The 22,155-nt window shown below is 45.4% G+C and overlaps 1 protein-coding gene across 1 annotated transcript in view; it reads left to right on the top strand.

The window, feature by feature from the left end:
* The first annotated feature begins 8,886 nt into the window (after window positions 1-8,886).
* Window positions 8,887-22,155, top strand: part of EIF3J (eukaryotic translation initiation factor 3 subunit J) — a 33,165-nt gene continuing 19,896 nt past the window's right edge. Inside the window, exons 1-2 of the mRNA XM_066341488.1 lie at window positions 8,887-9,022; window positions 9,109-9,212. Of these exons, the coding sequence (XP_066197585.1) occupies window positions 8,980-9,022; window positions 9,109-9,212 (147 nt within the window). The 5' untranslated portion in view covers window positions 8,887-8,979. The remainder of the gene's footprint in view (window positions 9,023-9,108; window positions 9,213-22,155) is intronic.

Genomic DNA, 22,155 nt, shown 5'->3' with positions numbered 1-22,155 from the left:
CCCCCCCCCAAATGAGTAAAATAATGCACAGACAGGTTTGAGAGTCACTTAAATAGACATTTAGAAACCAATGATGGTTTTAGATGAATAGTTGACATGGGAGTATGGTTAACAGGAGCATTAAGTTCAGAAGAGCTGAATTCAAGTCCTTAACATCCATTTACTTAACAAAGCTGCTGAGCCTCAGTTTGTTCATCTGTAAATGGGTGCACCAAGATCTGCCTTTCAGAATTTCAAAGATGAAACATGTCAAAGCATGTTATCAACTATAATGCAATATACAAATAACTACCAAATTGAAATGTTAAAGCAGCTAGTTCTCTTGAGTGTGTGAAAGATAACACAGTTTTCAGCGATGACTGAAGTTAGAAGGGGCAGAAATAGGCAGTACAATTGGTATTACACATGTCTGGGAGAGTTTTCAAGAAGAGACATGAGCAGTAGGGTTCATTAAAATAAAAACGAGAATAGGTCATCTATGACTGATAACATGTTTTGGTGAAAATATGCTGAGTGTTCAGGAAAAAATAGGTGATGAGGAAACTGGAGAGTAAGTTGACTGGTTTAAAAAGTCTGGTAAGTAGATGGGGTAGCAGGCTCATATAAATTGCCAAGTTAGAAGTCTCTCGGCCTGACCAGGCAGTACGCAGAGCATCGGCTTGGAATGCTGAGGACCCATGTTTGAAAACCCGGGGTCGCTGGCTTGAGCGAGGGCTCACCAGGTTGAGCGTGGGATCATAGACATGGTGCCATGGTCGCTGGCTTCAGCCCAAAGATGGTGGGCTTGAAGCCCAAGAGCCCCAATCACCTGGTCAAGGCACATATGAGAAAGCAATCAATGGCCTGACCTGGGGTGGCACAGTGAATAAAGCATTGACCTTGAACGCTAGTGTTGCTGGTTTGAAGCCCCAGGCATGCCTGGTCCAGGCACATACAGGAGCTGATACTTCCTGCTCCGACCCCCTTCTCTCTCCTCTAAAATGAATACATAAAACCTTAAAAAAAAGCAATCAATGAACTAAAGTGCTACAACTGAGTTGATGCTTCCCTCTCATTCCTGGTCTGTCTGTCCCCCTCTCCTCTCCTGCTAAAAAAAAAAAAAAAAAAAAAAAGTAAAAATAAAAAGGTCTCTTATAATGGATGAACCAAATTAACTAGTTTTACATTTGATGTATGACAATATTTGTTGAAGGTAGCTATATGCGGCCTTCCTAATGAGAGTAGAAATAATTTAAAACTCTACCTTACTATGTGATAGATACTGCGAATGGCAGAGGAAAGCAAACCTGAACTGCCCTCAAGCTTAGTCTGTAAGTGGAGACAATATTGTTGGGAAAAGGGTCATGAAGGAGAAAAATAGCTTTGAGGGCGCCAAGGATTTAGGCTGAAAGTCAGGCTTGGGCTGGCTGAAGTTGATGCTTCCTGCTTCTCCCCCCTTCTCTCCTTTCTCTCTAAAAATGAATAAATTAAAAAGATTCTTGGGTAGGTGCAGGGGCGGGGGCAGGGACAGTTTAAAGTGGAGAAAGTGCATGACTAGGCGGTGGTGCAGTGAATAGAGTGTCAGCCTGGGATGCAGAGGACCCAGGTTTGAAACCCTGAGGTTGCCGACTTGAGCGTGGGATCTTACACATGACTGCATGGCCACTGGCTTGAGCCCATAGATCACTGGTGTGCTGCCCAAGGTCGCTGGCTTGAGCAACAGGTCACCTGCTCTGCTGTAGCCCATCGATCAAGGCACATATGAGAAAGCAATCGATGAACTAAGGTGCCACAACGAAGAATTGATGCTTCTTATCTCTCTCCCTTCCTGTTTCTGTCACACACAAAAAAAGAAATATCCAGTCTTGCTTTCCTGAGACTCTACCTTGGGATAGTTGATTGTATCCTCAAATCCCTTTAGTAACTTATCATTTCCATTTCCTGGTTCAGATAACTGCCACAATGCTGTAGGCTGTGTGTGTGTGTGAGAGAGAGAGAGAGAGAGTGAGAGAGAGAGAGAAAGAGACAGAGGGACAGACACACAGGAAGGGAGAGGGATGAGGAACGTCAATTCTTCATTGCAGCACCTTAGTTCATTGATTGCTCTCTTGTATGTGCCTTGACCGGGGGCTACAGCAGAGCAGGTGACCCCTTGCTCAAGCCAGCAATCTTCAGCTTCAAGCTAGTGACCATGGGGTCATGTCTGATCAAGCTGGTGAGCCTGCACTCAAGCTGACCTGTGGTTTTGAACCTGGGTCCTCTGTGTCCAAGTCCTACGCTCTATCCACTGTGCCACTGCCTGGTCAATCTGCTGTAGGCTTAATAATATAATAAAAAATTTTCTATGGGACCTGGCTATGTTTTCTTTTGGGACCACCTTTCAAGAAAAGAAACACTTGCCTGGTCATGGCACATATGGGAGTTGTTGCTTCCTGCTCCTCTCCCCCCCCTCTAAAAATTGAATAAATAAAGTCCTTAAAAAAAATAAATAAATAAAAAGAAAAGAAACAAAGGCCTGAGGGCTGTTTTTTCCTAGGAGGAAAATCCCAGTCTTGCATAAAAACTTATTCATGTAGTCATTCAACAGTTAAGTGTCTACTATGTGCCATACTCAGACTTAAGTATAGCAGAGCTTTGCTTGTCTGGTGGTGGTGCAGTGGGTAGAACATCAGCCTTGGACACAGAGGACCCAAGTTGAAACCCTGAGGTCGCTGACTTGAGCATGGGATCATTGATATGTTGCCATGATCGCTGGCTTGAAGCCCAAGTTTGCTGGCTTGAGCAAGGGGTCACTGGCTTAACTGGAGCCCCCGGCCCTCCAGCCCACAGCACGTATGAGACACAATCAACAAAGTGCTGCAACTACGAGTTGATACTTCTCATCTCTCTCTCTTCCTGTCTCTCTCTTGCAAGTGTAGCAGAACTTAGTCTCAAAACTTCTTATCTGAAAGTAGATTACGAGGATGTATTTAAAATATCTGAGGCTGAGCCTGACCTGTGGTGGCGCAGTGGATAAAGTGTCGACCTGGAAATGCTGAGGTCGCCGGTTCGAAACTCTGAGCTTGCCTGGTCAAAGCACATATGGGAGTTGATGCTTCCAACTCCTCCCCCCTTCTCTCTCTCTGTCTCTCTCTCTCCCTCTCTCTCTCCTCTCTAAAAATGAATAAATAAATTAAAAAATAAAATAAAATAAAATATCTGAGGCTGAGAATGGAATACTGGAAAGATACTGAGGTACCTTGTGGCATTTACGGAAGAGCTGGAAAACTGGACCTCAAGAGAAGGCAATAGGCAGTCAGGTAGCCTGGGAAATCATTACTTCATCAGAGGTTTGTGGTCTTTCCCTCAGGGGCTGTCAATTCCCAGGCAGTGAAAGTCTCGTTCCAAATTCTAGAGCCCTGGGAAAGAGAATCTTTCCATTATCACTACATAACAATTTGCCTCAAAACTTAAAAGGTTTGCCTGACCAGGCGGTGGTGCAGTGGATAGAGCGTAGGATTGGGATGTGGAGGACCCAGGTTCGAGACCCCAAGGTTGCCAGCTTGAGCGCGGGTTCATCTGGTTTGAGCAAAGCTCACCAGCTTGAGCCCAAGGTCGCTGGCTCAAGCCAGGGGTCATTTGATCTGCTGTAGCCCCCCTGGTCAAAGCACATATGAGAAATCAATCAATGAACAACTAAGGAACCGCAACAAAGAACTGATATTTCTCATCTCTCTCCCTTCCTGTCTGTCTGTCCCTATCTGTCTCTCTCTCTCTGACTCTATCTCTGCCACAAAAAAACAAACAAACAAACAAAAAAACTTAAAAGGCTTGAGATAACTTTTCTCACAGGTCTGTGGGTTGACTTGGCTCAGCTGAACAACTCTTGCTTGGGGTCTTCTGTGGATGCATTGAAATGGTAGTTGGGGATGGAATCTTCTGAAGGCTTAACCAGGATGAATGTCCAAGATGGTTTCTTCACTCCCATGTCTGGCATCTCTGCTGGGCTATCTCAAATAGACAGGGGGTGGCTGAGTACTTCTCTTCCAAAACAGCCTCCTCACATGGTTATCTTGAAATAGCACATGGTAGTCATAGGGTAGTAAGACTTCTTAAATAGCAGCTGGCTTCCACAACAGCAAGCATTCCTTTTTTTCCAAGTGAGAGGACGGAAGATATAGCAACAGATTCCTGCATGCACCTGGACCAGTATCCACCCAGCAACCCCAGTCTGGGGATGATGCTGTGCCCATCTAGGACCATGCTTGCAATTGAGCTATTTTTAGCTCCTGAGGCTCCAATAGAGCCATGGCTATGGGAGGGGAAGAAAGAGAGAAAGAGAGAAGGGGGAGAGGGAGGGGTGGAGAACTTCTCCTGTTTGCCTTAACTGGGAATAGAACCTAGGATATCCACATGCCTGCTGACGCTCTACCACTGAGCCAACCAGTCAGGGCCCAGAGCAAGCATTCCAAAAGGCACAGGTGTAAGGTACAAGGCTTGCTATGGCCTAGCATTCATTGGATGTCACTTCTGCTCTGCTCTCTTGGTCAAAATGAATCATAGGGCTAGCCCAGACTCAAGAGGAGGGAACCACATCAAGGCTTGCATATTGTTCGGTGAAGGGCCCCCTTTGGAGACTAGTCACTAGGAATTACTGGGTTACTTACATATATATCCCACCTAGGGGGAGATCCACGAGCTTTCTTTTTTTTTTTTTTTTTTTTTTTTACTTTTTTTTTTTTTTCATTTTTCTGAAGCTGGAAACGGGGAGAGACAGTCAGACAGACTCCCGCATGCGCCTGACCGGGATCCACCCGGCACGCCCACCAGGGGCTACGCTCTGCCCACCAGGGGGCGATAATCTGCCCATCCTGGGGGTCGCCATGTTGCGACCAGAGCCACAATAGCGCCTGAGGCAGAGACCACAGAGCCATCCCCAGCGCCCGGGCCATCCCTGCTCCAATGGAGCCTTGGCTGCAGGAGGGGAAGAGAGAGACAGAGAGGAAAGCGCGGCGGAGGGGTGGAGAAGCAAATGGGCGCTTCTCCTGTGTGCCCTGGCCAGGAATCGAACCCGGGTCCTCCGCACGCTAGGCCGACGCTCTACCGCTGAGCCAACCGGCCAGGGCCCACGAGCTTTCTTAAAAAAACGGAGGGCCCACACAATGAGAGGCCTGGAAGGTACAGTATTATTAACTTCACAGTTAATCTGCTTCTGACCCCCCTTTTCAAATCAGCTATGGTAAAGGAATAAATGTGGCTTTGGGGAGCCCACTAATACTTGTGTACTAGGAGAATTTCCAGACAAGGAGGAATCGTGTGAGCTTTCCCCACCCCCTATCAGAAATGTCCAGTGTTCAGTTCAAAGTAATATGATCATTTGAATCTCTAGAACCTAGGTCTTCTGACTTCCAACAGTGAATTTTCAAATACACCATATTCCACAGTGGTACAAAAAATCCTACTCTATCCTCTGTATACCTTTTCCCCCCTCTCTGGCTGCTCCTTAAATGTACATGTCCTTCAAGGTTTCTTCTCATTCTAACCTATTTTCAGATTGCCTCTTTCACATAATTCTATCCACTGCCATAATCAGATGACTCCTAATCCTCTATCTGTGGTCCAGGCTTTTATAGTTCCAAATGTATACTAGCCATTTCCATTGAATGTCCCACAGGAAGTTCATGACCTGTGTGGCCAAAAATCCATTCCTTATTAGGATGAAAGGGACCATACAGTCATTTTCATAAACATTTACTGAGCATTTACTATGTGCCAGGCACTGGATATACAGTAGTAAAGAACAGACAAGGTACTCCAAAGAGACATGAAATAAACAAAGTCAGAGATTGTGATAAATGCTATGGCAAAAACAGAGTGATGAGATAGAGTAACTGAAGAAGCCCCTTGCAGGAGGGAGATTAGAGAAGACTTTTCTGCAAAAGTAACATCTGCACTGGACTGACTTGTGATGGTGCAGTGGATCAAGAGTCACCCTAGAGTGCTAAGGTCACAGGTTCAAAACCCCTGCCTTGCCCCATCAAGGCACATATGGGGAGCAACTATGAGTTGATACTTCCTGCCCCCCCACTTTCATGCTCTCTCCCTCTCTCTCTCAAATGAATAATAAAAAAAATTTTCTACTTTGATTTGAAGGAGGAAAAAGTCAATCATGCAGAGGTGTGGGAAGAGCAATGTAGGCAGAAAGTCTAAAATAGGAAAAGGCTTAACCTTAGAGAGCCAGTAGCAATGAGGTTAATGAGAGAGACTGGCATAAGAGAGCAGGTGGGAGGTAGAAGTTAGTCTATGCAGGGCCTTGTAGGCCAGAGTAAGGAGTTGAATTTTACTATAAAAATAAGAGAGAAAGAAACATTGATTTGTTGTTCCACTATTTATGCATTCATTCGTTGTTACTTGTATGTGTCCTGACCAGGGGTCAAACCTGCGACCTTGGTGAAAGGAGACAATGCTCTTCAGAGTCCAAGGGCAGTCTGGAGACGGAATTATTTCCTCAGTGTTTTCTTTCTTTCTTTTTTCTTTTTTTTTTTTTTTTTTGTATTTTTCTGAAGTTGGAAACGGGGAGGCAGTCAGACAGACTCCCGCATGCGCCCGACTGGGATCCACCCGGCATGCTCACCAGGGGGCGATGCTCTGCCCATCTGGGGTGTTGCTCTGTTGCAACCAGGGCCATTCTAGCGCCTGAGGCAGAGGCCACAGAGCCATCCTCAGAGCCTGGGCCAACTTTGCTCCAATGGAGCCTTGGCTGCGGGAGGGGAAGAGAGAGACAGAGAGGAAGGAGAGGGGGAGGGGTGGACAAGCAGATGGGCGCTTCTCCTGTGTGCCCTGGCTGAGAATCGAACCCGGGACTCCTGCACACCAGGTCGATGCTCTACCACTGAACCAACCGGCCAGGGCTTCCTCAGTGTTTTCTTAAGGCCTTCAACTAACTGGATAAGAACGACCCACATTATGCAGGATAATTGATAATCTGCTTTACTAAGTCTACTGATTTAAATGTTAAGACCATATAAATACAGCAAAAACTAGACTAATGTTTGACCAAAAATTAGGCTAGGTACCATGGACTAGCCAAGTTGACACACAAAATTAACCATCACAGTCACTAAATTCTGTTGCTCTTAACCTGTAAATATCATACTTCTCAGATTGGTTCCTTCCTCTCTGTTGCCATTACCTTATTTTAGGCTTATGTACTCACTTAATTAAAAAAATACAGCCTGGCCTGTGGTGGCATATATATGAGAAACAATAAACAACTAAAGTGAAGCAACTATGAGTTGATACTTCTTGCTCCATCCCCATCCTCATCTCTGTAAAATCAATAAATAAAATATTAAAAAATATATTTACTTATGTATCAGACAGTGCCAAAAGTCAGAGATAACAATTGTTAATAAAAGATAGACTGTACTCTAGGGACCTTACATTCCAGCCTTTCGCTTCCTTCAGTCCTGCCTCCTTCCAAAAATCTTCATAAATGGATGTCTGTGTATCACTGCCTCTCACATTTTAATATGCAGTCAGATTCTGATTCATTAGGTCTGGGATGGGGCCTGAGATTCTGCACCTCTAACAAGCTCCCCAGGTGTTGCTTCTGGATCAGGAACGAACTGTGCATATGGACTGCAGAATATCTCTTGAAAGGCCATCTTTATAAAATGTGTATTTGTAGACACTCTGAAAAGATTGACAAGAAATGGGAAACAGTGGTTACCACTAGAAAGTACAGAAAGGCTGATCGTTGTATATATATAGCCTTTTACAACCTGAACGTTGTACCAAGTACGTGTATTGCATATTCAAAAATCAAATAAGAAAATAACAAAAGCAAAATAAAGTATCTGAAACTGCTCACTTCTAAAAACCCTGCAGTGGAGCCCAGTGGCCTACAGGTCAGAATGCAGCTTACCCTATCTTGGAGCCCTTTATTATGATCCGTTTACCTGTTCAGTTTATCTCCAGTATCGCCATTCAGGTCAGGGACTACTACTTGGGTACTCTCTAACCAGAGCGAATTTCACTTGGTCTTCTCAACTCCAGTTTCCGCAGCTCTAACCTCAGGCAGCCTTTCACGAATCCTTCCGTTCCCCCCGCTGTTAATGATACCTTTCTACATTAACCTCACAATGCTTCTTTTTGTTTCAGTTATCACACTGTGTCGAAATTTATTTACATGTCTATCTTAGCCACTCGACTGTGCGTACCTCGAGGACGAGGCTAGAGTTTACGTCTAGCGCAGACCGAGTTCCGAAGTTATCCTGCGAAAGAACTTATCTTACTGGCCTCTAACGGCTCACAGGAAGGGAAAATCCTCGAGTACCGTGGCTCTCTTCGATCCCTTCGTGACGACCGCGAGGCCACCGTGCCAGGAGCTGAGTCCGAGCACCCTGGCCAGGAACGCCGCCAGAACGCCGCCCTCTGCACTCGCCGCTTCCCGGGAACACCGCGCACGCCGGCTTCCAGACGATGTCCCGCCCCCTGCACGCGACTGCGCCCTCAGGGAGTCGGGAAAGCGGGTCCACGGTCCCCACAGGCGTACAGGTCGTTCAGAGCCCGCTTCGGAGCGTGGCGCGATTAACTGGAAGCCTCCTTGGTATCCGTCAGCGATCACCGGCGGCGCTCAAAGTGACGCTCGGGGTGCGGGTAGGTAGCGAGGGAAGGTAGCGAGGACCGCAGAGAGCCAGGCAAGTGACATCCTGCTAACTTCTAAGGACTTACATTCCCTCCCCGGGGCACAGGCTGGCGTGGCAGTCTCCAGGCTGCCTCCTCTCTCCCCTCCCTGCGTCGCGCCCTCCGGCGCAGACGGAGGACCACTTCCCACGCTGCCTTCCCGCGCTCGCGCGTTGCCTCTGCCAGAGGGGGCGGGGCCTGGGCCTGGGCGTACAGTCAGCCACGGTCCCAGCCTGCCCTGCGCGGGCCAACGAGTGCGCAGCCAGTGACTCACCCCCGCCGCGCTAACTCCTCACTGACTCTCCCCTCACACACGCTCACGCCCGGCTCGACATGGCGGCGACGGCGGCGGCGGCGGGGGACTCCGACTCCTGGGGTGAGGAGAAGTTCCGGGGGCAGGGCCCGAGACGGCGCTGGCCCCTTGGCGAGGCAGGCACTAACGCGGCTCGCTCTCTTCCGTAGACGCGGACACGTTCTCCGTGGAAGAGCCGGTGCGGAAGGTGGGGGGCGGCGGCACCGCCGGCGGGGACCGCTGGGAAGGCGAGGACGAGGACGAGGACGTCAAGGTGGGTGCGGGCTGGGGCTGCGAGCATAGCCGGAGCGGGCTGGCTCCGGAGCGGGTGGGTTGCCTGCCGACAGGTGGTCGGGTGGGCTCTGGGCCCAGGGGTGCCGCCCGGGCCTGCGATCCCAGGGTCCAGGCGCGAGCTTAGGGCCCAGCGGTGCCCTCTTCCCCTCCGCTTGCCAATCGTATGGGCCGGAGACGGCGGCATGGCCTTTCGGACTTCCCCGGCGAGGGAGGCGGCGGCCCTGGCCCTGACCCGTCTCTGTCGGTCTGCGCCCCGGCCTGGATCCCACCGGCCAACTGGCGACCGGAGGTGACAGCAGCAGTGCGGCCGGCCCACGTGCGAACTTCGTCGTGAGGAGCCTCTCGCCGAGATGAGACCGGCAAGTTGGGGATTGAGCCCATGGCTTATCCCATATTGAAAATCTAGCAACGCACCTGCCTTTTCGAGCTCAGGTCGCCCCAGAGCCAGTAATTAATGTCCCCGAAGGCTCAGTTGGAGAGTTTGTACAATTTGATAAGTGAAATACTGTGGATTAATTTTAACCTTTTTCTCACACAAGAGAAATAGAAACAGTAAAGTGTAACGACTTGAGCCTCCCCAATGTGTGCAAAGCTCCCACATTTCTAAACATCACATTCGATAAATTGAACATTCACTCATCAAACTCAGGCGAAAAGAGTAAAATTAAAACAAAAGCAGTGGTTCATCCTCTGGTAAAAGGGTGAACTGGGAGTACTGAGATAGCAGATACTGGTCAGGCACTTGAGTAGTCCACACAGCGACCTGAAAAATGTCGAGTTGACAGAGTGGTATTAATCGTAACACGAGATATCAAAGATTTGGTGGTTGGAGTAGACAGGAGGGCCAGAGCTTTATATTTTTTTTCCTATGCTTTGTAGATCTGATCCAGATTTACCTTCCTGGTTTGTTTTTGAAAACCCCTGGGGCTGGGCTTATCTTATGGTTTCAGATGACATTGTGACTACAACATTCCTTTTTTTATTTTTTATTTTTAATTGGCTTCAAAAGTCTCAAGTCCAGTATGTTAAGACTGTTATTTTTTTTTTTAATTTTTTTTTTTATTTTATTTATTCATTTTAGAAAGGAGAGAGAGAGGAGAGAAAGAGAGAGATAGAAGGGGGGAGGAGCAGGAAGCATCAACTCCCATATGTGCCTTGACCAGGCAAGCCCAGGGTTTTGAACGGGCGACCTCAGCATTTCCAGGTCAACACTTTATCCACTGCGCCACCACAGGTCAGGCTAAGACTGTTATTAACAGAGTTCTCAAAATCTTTTTATTTTTTAATTTTTCCGAAGTGAGAAACGGGGCGGCAGACAGATAGACTCCTGCATGTGCCCAGCTGGGATCCATGGGAATGCCCACCAGGGGATGATGCTCTGCCCATCTGGGGCGTTTCTCTGCTGCAACTGGAGGCATTCCAGTGCCTCAGGTGGAGGCCATGGAGCCATCCTCAGTGCCTGGGCCAACTTTGCTCCAGTGGAGCCTTGGCTGCGGGAGGGGAAGAGAGAGAGAGAAAGGAGAATGGGAAGGGTGGAGAAACAGATGGGCTCTTCTCCTGTGTGCCCTGGCTGGGAATCGAACCCTGGACTTCTACACGTTGGGCCAATGCTCAACTGCTAAGCCAACTGGCCAGGACTGAGAATTTTTTTTTTTTTAATTGAATGAGAGGCAGGAAGGCAGACAGACTGACTCTCACATGCACCCCCACCAGGATCCACCTGTCAAGTCCCCTACAGGGGATGCTCTGCCCATCTGAGAACACTACTCTGTTGCTCGGCAACCAAGCTATTTTAGTGCCTGAAGCAGGCCATGTAGCCATCCTTGGGCCTGGGGCCAACTTGCTGGAACCTTTCAAGCCATGGCTACAGGAGGGAGAAATAGAGATGGGGGAAGGGTGGAGAAGCAGATGATCGTTTTTCCTGTTCTCTGACCAGGAATTGAACCCAGAACTTCCACATGCCTCAACCACTGAACCAAACAGCCAGCACCTTTTTCTTTTTTAATTTATTGGTTTTAGAGAGAGGTGGAGAGAGGAGCAGGAAGCATCCACTCATAGTGGTTGCTTCTTGTATGTGCCTTGACCAGGCAAGCCCAGGGTTTCAAACCCCCGTCCTCAGCATTCCAGGTCGATATTTTATCCACTGTGCCACCACAGGTCAGTCTGTAGCAGATTTTCTGATTTTAGGCTATAGTTTATATTTGTCCTTTCAGTTTTTTTATGCATACCTAGATGCAACAGTTAAGACATCTGTAAATGAAAATTGGAACTAAGTTATAAAATGTAAAATGAGGGGAATAGATTCTCCAATCTGGACAAAAGTACTAGAAAACGAGGTTTTAATGGAGTAGTCTGGACTGATAGGAAGTAGACTGCCTGAGATTATTGGATCTAAATGGTGTCAATCTGCCTGGTCTGTGGTGGCACAGTGGATGAAGTATCCACCTGGAATGCTGAGGTTGCTGGTTTGAAATCTTGGGCTTGCTGGGTCAAGGCATGTATGAGAAGCAACTACTATAGAGTTGATGCTTCCTGTTCTTTCTGCACTCCCTCTTTCTATTCTATCTAAAATCAATAAAGTCTTTAAAAAAGTTTAAAAAATAATAAATGGTTTCAATCTTGATAAATGTAATTATGACCAGTTGGGATTAATTTTGGAGATTATTTCAAGTTGTAAGGGACCATAAAGGTCATCTTGTCCATTCACTCTTTCAATACAGAATTTCTTTTATACAAATAGCTTATTTCTTTTACATAAACTCTGAAGTTGTTCTTGAAGAAGAAAGTTGAACTTGTCCATTTTATTTCTAAGTTTAAATGTTATTTTATTTCTGTTGAGTTTCTTCAAGATTCTTAGGATGTGATATCTATGGAGTAGTTTGGTTCCTGGACTCTGCAATCAGACAGACCTGGGTTGATATTGTTGCCTTTATATTTTATATATTTGTGGTCATAAACAAGTTTTTTAATCTTCCTGTTTTAGTTTTCCAGTCTGTAAATTGTCATTATAGGAGCTTCCTTGGGGGGCTAATTTACATTTTATTTTATTTTTTTAAAGGACTTTATTTGTTCATTTTAGAGAAAGAGAGAGAGAAGGGGGTAGGAGCAAGGAAGCATTAAGGCACATCCCGTATGTGCCTTGACAGGCAAGTCCAGGGTTTTGAACCAGTGACCTCAGTGTTCCAGGTCAGTGCTTTATCCACTGTGCCACCACAGGTCAGGCCATTTTATTTTATTATTTTTATTGATTTTAGAAATAGGAAGAGAGAGAATGGGAGAGAGACAAGAACATCTATCTGTTCCTGTATGTGCCTTGATCCAGGATCAAAACAGCAGTGTCTGTGCATCAGGATGATGCTCTAACCAGCTGAGCATCCGGCCAGGGCAATTTACATTTTGGGTGAGACAGTTCAGGGACAATTCGGAAAGCATTAAGCAGAGCTGCCTAGTACTTGGTAGGCGCTCAATAAATGTGAATTCTCTCTTCTAGATGTAGTCTTACTTTTTCTGGCTAATAGAAAGTATGCTTAAGCTGTTTAGACCTAGTATTGGAGTTTATTTTGTGCCACATTTTTGATTTTCTTAGCTCACAAGGCTAAGTTCTTTCCACAGTGGCTATTTACTGTGAAGTTTGTGTTTTGAATGGAATGACCATGTTTATCAAGCACGTTTTTGCTTACTCAAAGGTTACTAATCTAAAATTTGTCTCCTTGGATGATAATACCAAATTTCTGAATCCAATGTTTAATACTTAATCCTTTTGTAAGGAGATGCAAACAAGGCTTAGTTTCCATGAGATCGAGTCATCATAGTCCTTAATACAAATGTGATTTCTTATTTTAGCAAGGGAGAGACAGACACAGGAAGGGAGAGAGATAAGAAACATCAACTTGTATCACTTTAGTTGTTCATTCATTGTTTCTCATACATGCCTTGACCCAGGGGCTCCAGCTGAGCCAGTGATCTTACTCAAGCCAGCAGCCAAGGGATCATACCCATGATCCCATGCTCAAGCTGGTGACCCGTGCTCAAGCCTGCAACCTCGGGGGTTTTGAACCTGGGACCTCAGTGTCTCATGTCCACACTCTATCCACTGTGCCACCACTGGTCAGGCACAATATGTGAATTTTTAAAATTCTTGAGGAAAAATGTGGAAACTATAGTAACTTCTTCAGTTTACATCAGTAGCTACTGTTTAACCTTTAAGAGTATAGTTTTGTTTTTAAGTGAGAGGAGGGGAGATAGAGAAACACGTGTGTGCCCTGACCAGGATCCATCCGGCAACAATGCCTGTCTGGGGCTGAAGCTTGAATCATCTGATGTATCCTCAGTGCCTGGGGCCAACACTAACCAGTTGAGCCACTGGCTATAATAGGGGAAGAGAAAGAGAAGAGGGAGAGGGAGGAGAAGAGAAGTCGGTGGTCACTTTTGATGTATGCCATGACGGGGGATTGAACTCAGGATTTCCCGCACACTCGGTTGACACTCTATCCATTGAGCAAATCAGCCAGGGCCAGGAATATAGACTTAAAAAAAATTTTTTTTTTATTTACTCATTTTAGAGAGATGGGAGAGAGAGAGAGAGAAGAGGATGAGCAGGAAGCATCAACTTCCACATATGCCTTGACCAGGCAAGCCCAGGGATTTGAACTGGCGACCTCAGGGTTCCAGGTCGATGCTTTATCTACTGTGCCACCACAGGTCAGGCCAAGAATATAAATTTAATGTCATTTGTAATGTCCGGAGAAATGAAAGGAAAATTGAGGTTTTTGTTAGAGTAATTTACTCCAGTAGTTTACTACCTTTTAGTAGACATGTCATTTTGCTGCACTTGACTTTTCAAATAGCTGTCTGGCAGTGGCAGAAGTGGATTTAGGTGAAACTGTAGAATTATTACTATTCATGATACAGGGGAGGGGGAAACCTATGCTTATTCCCAGCTTAAAATGTTAGAACTTGGGAGCATATTTTCCTGATAACATTGACTTTCTTTTACTTACTATACTGATGTTATGCAGAAGCAGTGGGAGGAGTTGTTCACTTGGTATATGGAGTCCTTCCCCATTGCAGGAATGATGTGTAGGCTGTGTTGACAACAAGTCAGTGAGTACCTGCCCACTGCAAATAGGGACAATACAAGTTTTAGTGAACTTTACTAGTCTCCAGCATTTCGGTAGAACAGATTAGAAGCTAGATTTATTCGAAGGGTGTAGAGTTTGTTTTGAAAAAACTGCTCCTGGTTGTGTTCAAGCATTTCAGGCATTTGCTTCTATTACATACTGTAGAATTTCTTTAAAAGATCCTAGAGAACTGACTTAGTTGAAACTGCCTGCCTCACCCTACCCCTTGAACCATCCTTTGTGGGTTAATAGCTTAAATCTACCACAGTAATGACATTTTTTAAGCATTGCAAATAGTACTTCTAAAGAATGGGATCTGTATTTCAAAGAAATGGGAGATTGTTGGGAAATAATCAGTAGATAGGCATTTTGCCAGGAAATGGGTATCTTGAAATGTGTGTAACTTCTTATGAAAAATTTCAATGATACGCAGAAGTAGAAAGAAAGGTTTAATAAACCCATGGCCAGTCTTCTTCTGTATCCCTACTTACTGCTCTCCTCCAACCAGATTATTTTGAAGAAAATCTCAATTATATCATTTTAATTCCCTGACAGTTTTTTTTATTTTTATTTATTTATTTTTTTATTTATTCATTTTAGAGAGGAGGGAGGGAGAGAGAGTGAGAGAGAAAGGGGGGAGGAACAGAAAGCATCAACTCCCATATATGTCTTGACCAGACAAGTGCAGGGTTTTGAACCGGCAACCTCAGTGTTCCCGGGTCGATGCTTTATCCACTGCGCCACCAGAGGTCAGGCTCCCTGACAGTTTTTTAAACAAGGTTTTTTATTTGTTTTTTAAATTGACGAGAGAGAGAGGGAGGAGAGAAATGAGAAATATCGACTCATAGTTGCTTCACTTTAGTTATTCATTGATTGCTTCTCATGAGGTAGGGGAGCTCAAGCCAAGCCCGTGACCCCATGCTCAAGCCAGCAACCTTGGGATCATGTACATGATCCTGTGCTCAATCTAGCAAGCCCACGCTCTAGCTGGTGACCACAGGGTTTCTAATGGGTTCCGGGTCAATGTTCTATCTATAACGTCACCAAACCAGTCAGGCTACCCTGACAGTTTTTATAAACATAAGCTTTTAGTTAGGAAGTATGTACACTATTGAAAAATACTTGCCCAATGTTACTGTAATGCTGGAATACGGAAAATAAATAAGCCAGTTGTTTAGATTTCATTGTCTTGATCATGATCTTGCTTAGCCGGGAATTTAAAATAGCATTGATTGATAACAGTTTCGAATATTAGACAGGTAGGCATTGAGGTGGAATTCAACTGAGTGCTTGGCTGTGTACATAGGATGTTAAAAACTCAGTGAAATTGAATTAAATGAATGACGTGGCTTCCAGAGACCAGCACAGTTCTGAGATGATAGAGAACGCTTGAACTTCTTTTAAAAACTGAACTTTGCCCTGGCTGGTTGGCTCAGTGGTAGAGCGTCGGCCTGGTGTGCAGAAGTCCCGGGTTCGATTCCCGGCCAGGGCACACAGGAGAAGCGCCCATCTGCTTCTCCACCCCTCCCCCTCTCCTTCCTCTCTGTCTCTCTCTTCCCCTCCCGCAGCCAAGGCTCCATTGGAGCAAAGATGGCCCAGGCACTGGGGATGGCTCTGTGGCCTCTGCCTCAGGCGTTAGAGTGGCTCTGGTCGCGACATAGCGACGCCCCGGAGGGGCAGAGCATTGCCCCCTAGTGGGCGTGCCGGGTGGATCCCGGTCGGGTGCATGTGGGAGTCTGTCTGACTGTCTCTCCCCATTTCCAGCTTCAGAAAAATGCAAAAAAACAAAAAACAAAAAAAACCAAAACCCTGAACTTTGCTGTGAAATAAGCCAGACATAGAAAGAAAAAAAAATCCTTGTATGATCTTAATTTGCATAAAGAATCTTACATAGTCCAGTACATAGAAGCAGGTTGTAAAATGGTGATTAGCTGGAGGGGAAACAAAATTAAAAGATGTTAAAAGGGTAAAAAGTTTCAGTTGTATAAAATGAGTAAGTCTAGAAATCTAATGTACAGAATGTGACTACAGGCCTGACCTGTGGTGGCGCAGTAGATCAAGTTTGACCTGGAATGCTGAGGTTGCTGGTTTGAAACCCTGGGCTTGCCTGGTCAAGGCTTATATGGGAGTTGATACTTCCTGCTCCTATCCCCTTCTCTTTCTTTCTCTCCTCTCTAAAATGAATAAATAAAAATCATTAGCCTGACCAGGCGGTAGCGCAGTGGATAGAGCATTGAACTGGGACACGGAGGACTCAGATTTGAAATCCAAGGTCGCTGGCTTGAGCAAGGGGTCACTCGGTCAGCTGTAGGTCAAGGCACATATGAGAAAGCAATCAATGAACAACTATGGTGCCGCAACGAAGAATTGATGCTTCTCATCTCTCTCCCTTCCTGTCTGTCCCTATTTGTCCCTTTCACTATCTATCTATTCACACACACAAAAATTATTTTAAAAAAAAGGAATGGTCTGATCTGTGGTGGCGCAGTGGATCAAGTGTTGACCTGGAATGCTGAGGTCACTGGTTCAAAACCCTGGGTTTGCCTGGTCATGGCACATATGGGAGTTGATGCTTCCTGCTCCCCACCCCTCACCCCCTTCTCTCTTCTCTAAAATGAAAGAAAAAAAAAATTGGCTACAGTTAATAATACTGCATTAAATATTGGAAATTTGCTAAGAGAATAAATATCAAGTGCTCTCATCACACACAAAAACAGTGGTAACTACATTAGCTTGACTGTAGTAATTATTTTCTATGTATCTATCAAATTATCATGTTATACACTTTATATATATGCTTTTTTAATTTTTAAAGTAAATAAGAAAAGAAAACCGCAAAAACCCCTGAACTTTCCTGGGAAGTCCAGCCTTGCCAACAGCCATTACAGAGTTTTGAGGCCTCTCTCAGAGTAGGTCCATACAGCTTACAAAACACCAGCCAGTAAAAGACTCTTTTACTGTAAGAGATTATGCTTTATTCTAAACCAGATTACTTAAAGAGTGGAAGGAGTATATGTTAGACTGTGACTATGGGGTGGAAGAATTTTACTGCTCTTTTGAAGCTACTTCAACTTGACAGTCTATAAATATATCTTGCTTAAGCTGGAAAGCATTTTCAGCCCTAAATGTGTTCTCTCATTGCATGTGACATTCTGTAGTTGTACGTGATAAAAATGACAGACCAACCAACTACTGGCCACATTGTTAGAAATAAAAAGAAAGTAGGGTTTAACATTTTTTGTGTTTTATATTGGGAAGCAGTTTTATTTTTTCTTTTAAAGATTTTATTTATTTTAGAGAGGGGAGAGAGAGAGAGAGAGAAAGGGAAAGAAATTGGGGAGTAGAAAGTATCAACTCCCTAATGTACCTTGACTGGGCAAGCCCAGGGTTTTGAACCGGCGACCTCAGTGTTCCAGGTTCACGCTTTATCTACTGTGCCACCACAGGTCAGGCAGGATGCAGCTTTTTACTTAAAGGGCTTTTAAATTTTTTTTAAATTTTTTTATTTTATTTTTTAATTTTTTTTGTGAGAGGAGGCAAGGCAGAGACAGACTCCTGCATATGCTTTGACCAGGATTCACCCGGCAGGCCCACTAGAGGGCAATTCTCTGCCCATCTGGGGCGTTGCTCCGTTGAGGCTGGAGCCATTATTTAGCACCTGAGGTGGAGGCCATGGAGCCATCCTCAGCACCCGGGGCCAACTCGCTCTAATCAAGCCATGGCTGCAGGTGGGGAGGAGAAGAGAGAGAGAGAGAGAGAGAGAGAGGGAGAAAATCAAGGGGGGGGGGATGGAGAAGCAGAGGTGTGCTTCTCCTGTGTGCCCTGACTGAGAATTGAACCCGGGACATTGACACTCCAGGCCGATGCTCTACCACTGAGCCAACTGGCCAGGGCTGAAGGGCTTTTTAAAAGATTATTTTAGAAGAAGTGGTGGAGAGAGAATAAAAAAACATCAGTTTGTAGTTCCATTTATTTATGTATTGGTTGATTCTTGTATGTGTTCTGACTGGGTGTTGAACCCACAATCTTGGTGTATCAGGATGATGCTCTAACCAGCTGAGCTATTGGACCAGGGCTATGAATCAGTTTTTAAATTTGAAAGCCATCTCTTTCAGAAAAAACGGTTCAAAGGACTTTGAGTGTGTATCTATAGAAGAAGAGGATAGAAAAATGAGTGGTAGTTTATAAACAGCCTCTGTTCTAAGGAAGCTACCCATGTTAGGAGAGCAGCATAGCAGATTCTTTTGGAGATAAATAGGGTATAATAGTTGGAAGATTTATTGGCTACCTAAAATAATTAGATAAGGAATTTAATTGGATTCTTTGATAGGTAGTCTTTTGAAGCACATAACCATTTAAGGCTTACTAAATTATAGACTTCCTATTTTAAGTGTTAATTTTAGGTATTTCTCTAGGAATCCATTTTGCATTTTATTTGAATTTATTGTCAGCATTTACCAAGTCCTAGTGTTTACAGAAAATTCAGCAGATTCAGGCATTAACTTGTAGGGCACCTGCAAATTTTATAACTAAGGAAACAAAAATTCTAAGTTCCTAGCCTTTTGCTTTGGGGATTATAACTATTTGGAAATATGACCAGTCTCTTTTTACTGATATCACTATGCTCTCTTCTTTAGGGATTTCTCACTAGTATGGTAGTAACTTCGGGGCCAACTTATTTTGGGTACTCTTGGGGTGAGGGTGACAGGAAAGGCATGCCTTTCAGTGGTCCTTTTACAAACTCATAACCGTTTCTATAGCTTGTTAGGAACCACTGCTTTTGCTACTAAAATCCACTCCTTTGTGAAATTCAAGGTAGCCTTATTATATCTAGCTGATGAGACAGCTTAACTTGACTGTCTGGGGAACATTAGCATTGAATAAAAATGCTTTTTTGGCCCTGGCCAGTTGGCTCAGTGGTAGAGTGTCGGCCTGGCGTGCAGGAGTCCCGGGTTCGATTCCCAGCCAGGGCACACAGGAGAAGTGCCCATCTGCTTCTCCACCCCTCCCCCTCTCCTTCCTCTCTCTCTCTTCTCCTCCCGCAGCCAAGGCTCCATTGGAGCAAAGTTGGCCTGGGCGCTGAGGATGGCTCCATGGCCTCTGCCTCAGGCGCTAGAATGGCTCTAGTTGCAACAGAGCAACGCCCCAGATGGGCAGAGCATCGCCCCCTGGTGGGCATGTCGGGTGGATCCCGGTCGGGCGCATGCGGGAGTCTGTCTGACTGCCTCCCCGTTTCCAGCTTCAGAAAAATACAAAAAAAAAATGCTTTTTGCAGCTGTTCCTCTATTTTGTAGTTATTGGAATAGAACTGCTCATTTTCAGCCATACCTCTCCTTTTTTTAAATTTATTTTTTAGAGAGAGAGGGAGAGAGAGAGAGAGAGGGATAGACAGGGACAGACAGGAACGGAGAGTTGAGAAGCATCAATCATTAGTTTTTCATTGCACATTGCAACACCTTAGTTGTTCATTGATTGCTTTCTTTTTGTGTGTGTGTGTGTGTATTTTTCTGAAGCTGGAAACGGGAAGGCAGTCAGATAGACTCCCGCATGCGCCTGACCGGGATCCACCCGACATGCCCACCAGGGGGCGATGCTCTGCCCATCTGGGGCGTCGCTCTGTTGCAACCAGAGCCATTCTAGTGCCTGAGGCCATAGAGCCATCCTCAGCGCCCGGGCCAACTTTGCTCCAGTGGAGCCTTGGCTGCTGGAGGGAAAGAGAGAGACAGAGAGGAAGGAGAGGGGGAGGGGTGGAGAAGCAGATGGGCGCTTCTCCTGTGTGCCCTGGCCAGGAATTGAACCCGGGACTCCTGCACGCCAGGCCGATGCTCTACCACTGAGCCAACTGGCCAGGGAAGATTGCTTGACCATGGGCCTTCAGCAGACTGAGTAACCCCTTGCTCGAGCCATCTACCTTGGGCTCAAGCCGGTGAGCTTTTGCTCAAACCAGATGAGCCCGTGCTTAAGCTGACAACCTCGGGGTCTCGAACTGGATCTTTCACATCCCAGTCTGACGCTCTATTCACTGCACCACCACCTGGTCAGGCCCCCTCCCTTTTTTAAAAAAAAAGTTTTATATTGATTTAAGAGAGAGAGGAAGTGGGAGAGAGAGACAGGAACATTGATCTGCTTCTGTATATGCCTTGACAGGGGATTGAACTGGCAACCTCTGTGCTCAGAGGCAACTCTAACTAATGCTATCCAGCCCATACCTCCCTTTTTAGCCTTCCAGTACCTGAGGCGCTAGTACAAAACCATCACAGGCAATTTGAGATGGGTAACTGATGTAGTTGTAGCTGACCCTTCTCTTTGATGAGATTCCTTGTCATTCCACCAAAGCTCATTCAGAACTAATTGAAAGAAATTTTGGTGGAGAGGAACCTAGTTCTCAGATAGTTATTTTATACTTCAGGACTCAGGTGAGAAGTCAGGTTTACCATGACATTTTAAAGGAACTTTGGCCCATTCAAAACAAGTTTCTTCATTATTTTTCACTGAGATTGTGGGGTAGCTATTTTTGAGTCTTAGTGTCTTCGTCTGTTAAATGAGGATAACAGTACCTTATAGGACTTTTGTGAGCCTTACTTTTTTTATTTTTTTTTTGACAGAGAGAGTCAGAGAGAGGGACAGCTAGGGACAGACAGGAAGAGAGCAAGATGAGAAGCATCAATTCTTTGGTGCAGCACCTTAGTTGTTCATTGATTGCTTTCTCTAATGTGCCTTGACCAGGGGGCTACAGCAGAGCGAAGGACCCTTTGCTTTAAGCCAGCGACCTTGGGCTTCAAGCCAGTGACCTTTGGGCTCAAACAGTGACCATGGGGTCATGTCTATGATCTCACACTCAAGCCAGCGTTCCCATGCTCAAGCTGGTGAGCCTGCACTCAAGCCAGCAACCTCAGGGTTTCTAACCTGGCTCCTCTGCGTCCCAGTTCGATGCTCTATCTACTGCACCACCACCTGGTCAGGCGAGGCTTACTTTTTACTTACATATAAAACCCTTTGCACAGTGCCTGACATACACTTAGTAAATGCTGTCTGTCTACCACCATCATCATCTCTATTAGGAGACAGTTATAAATATAGACTCCCTGGAATAGAAAATGGTCCTCCTCTCTGAGGCACTGCCCAAGCATTTATCACTCACAGACCTAGCTTCCTATGTTCTGTGAAGATTAAAACAAAACAAAAACAAGGAGTTAACTTTTATTTTTAGTTTGGTTCTCTTTGTCCTAGAGTGTATTGATATAAGGACTTAAGTAAACCAGAAATGTAACACAAACATTTGCTTTCTATTTTCCAACTCTAGTATATCAGATTTCCAAACAATGGCTAGCTGGTTTGCTTGCTTTCTTTTTTAATCAATAAAATAGCCATTTATTTATTTATTTATTTATTTATATATTTATAATATATATTTATTTATTTATTTTAGTGGGTAGAGGGACAGACAGGGACAGACAGGAACGGAGAGAGATGAGAAGCATCAGCTCATAGTTGCGGCACCTTCGTTGTTTATTGATTGCTTTCTCATGTGCTTTGACTGGGGGGCTCCAGCTGAGCCAGTGACCCCTTGCTCAAGCCAGCGACCTTGGGCTTCACGCCAGTGATGTTTGGGCTCAAGCCAGTGGCCATGAGGTCATGTCTAGGATCCTGCACTCAAGCTGGTGAGTCTGCGCTCAAGCCAGATAAGCCCACCCTCAAGCTGGCGACTTTGGGGTTCCGAACCTTGGTCCTCTTTGTCCCAGGCTGATGATGCTCTATCCACTGTGCCACCACCTGGTCAGGCTTATTTTTCAGTTATAATTT

The sequence above is a fragment of the Saccopteryx leptura genome, chromosome 6 (genome assembly GCF_036850995.1).
Source record: "Saccopteryx leptura isolate mSacLep1 chromosome 6, mSacLep1_pri_phased_curated, whole genome shotgun sequence".
NCBI classification, from domain to species: domain Eukaryota; kingdom Metazoa; phylum Chordata; class Mammalia; order Chiroptera; family Emballonuridae; genus Saccopteryx; species Saccopteryx leptura.
The sequence above is the reverse complement of the archived record's forward strand: the minus strand, read 5'-3'. Positions and strand labels throughout refer to the sequence as shown.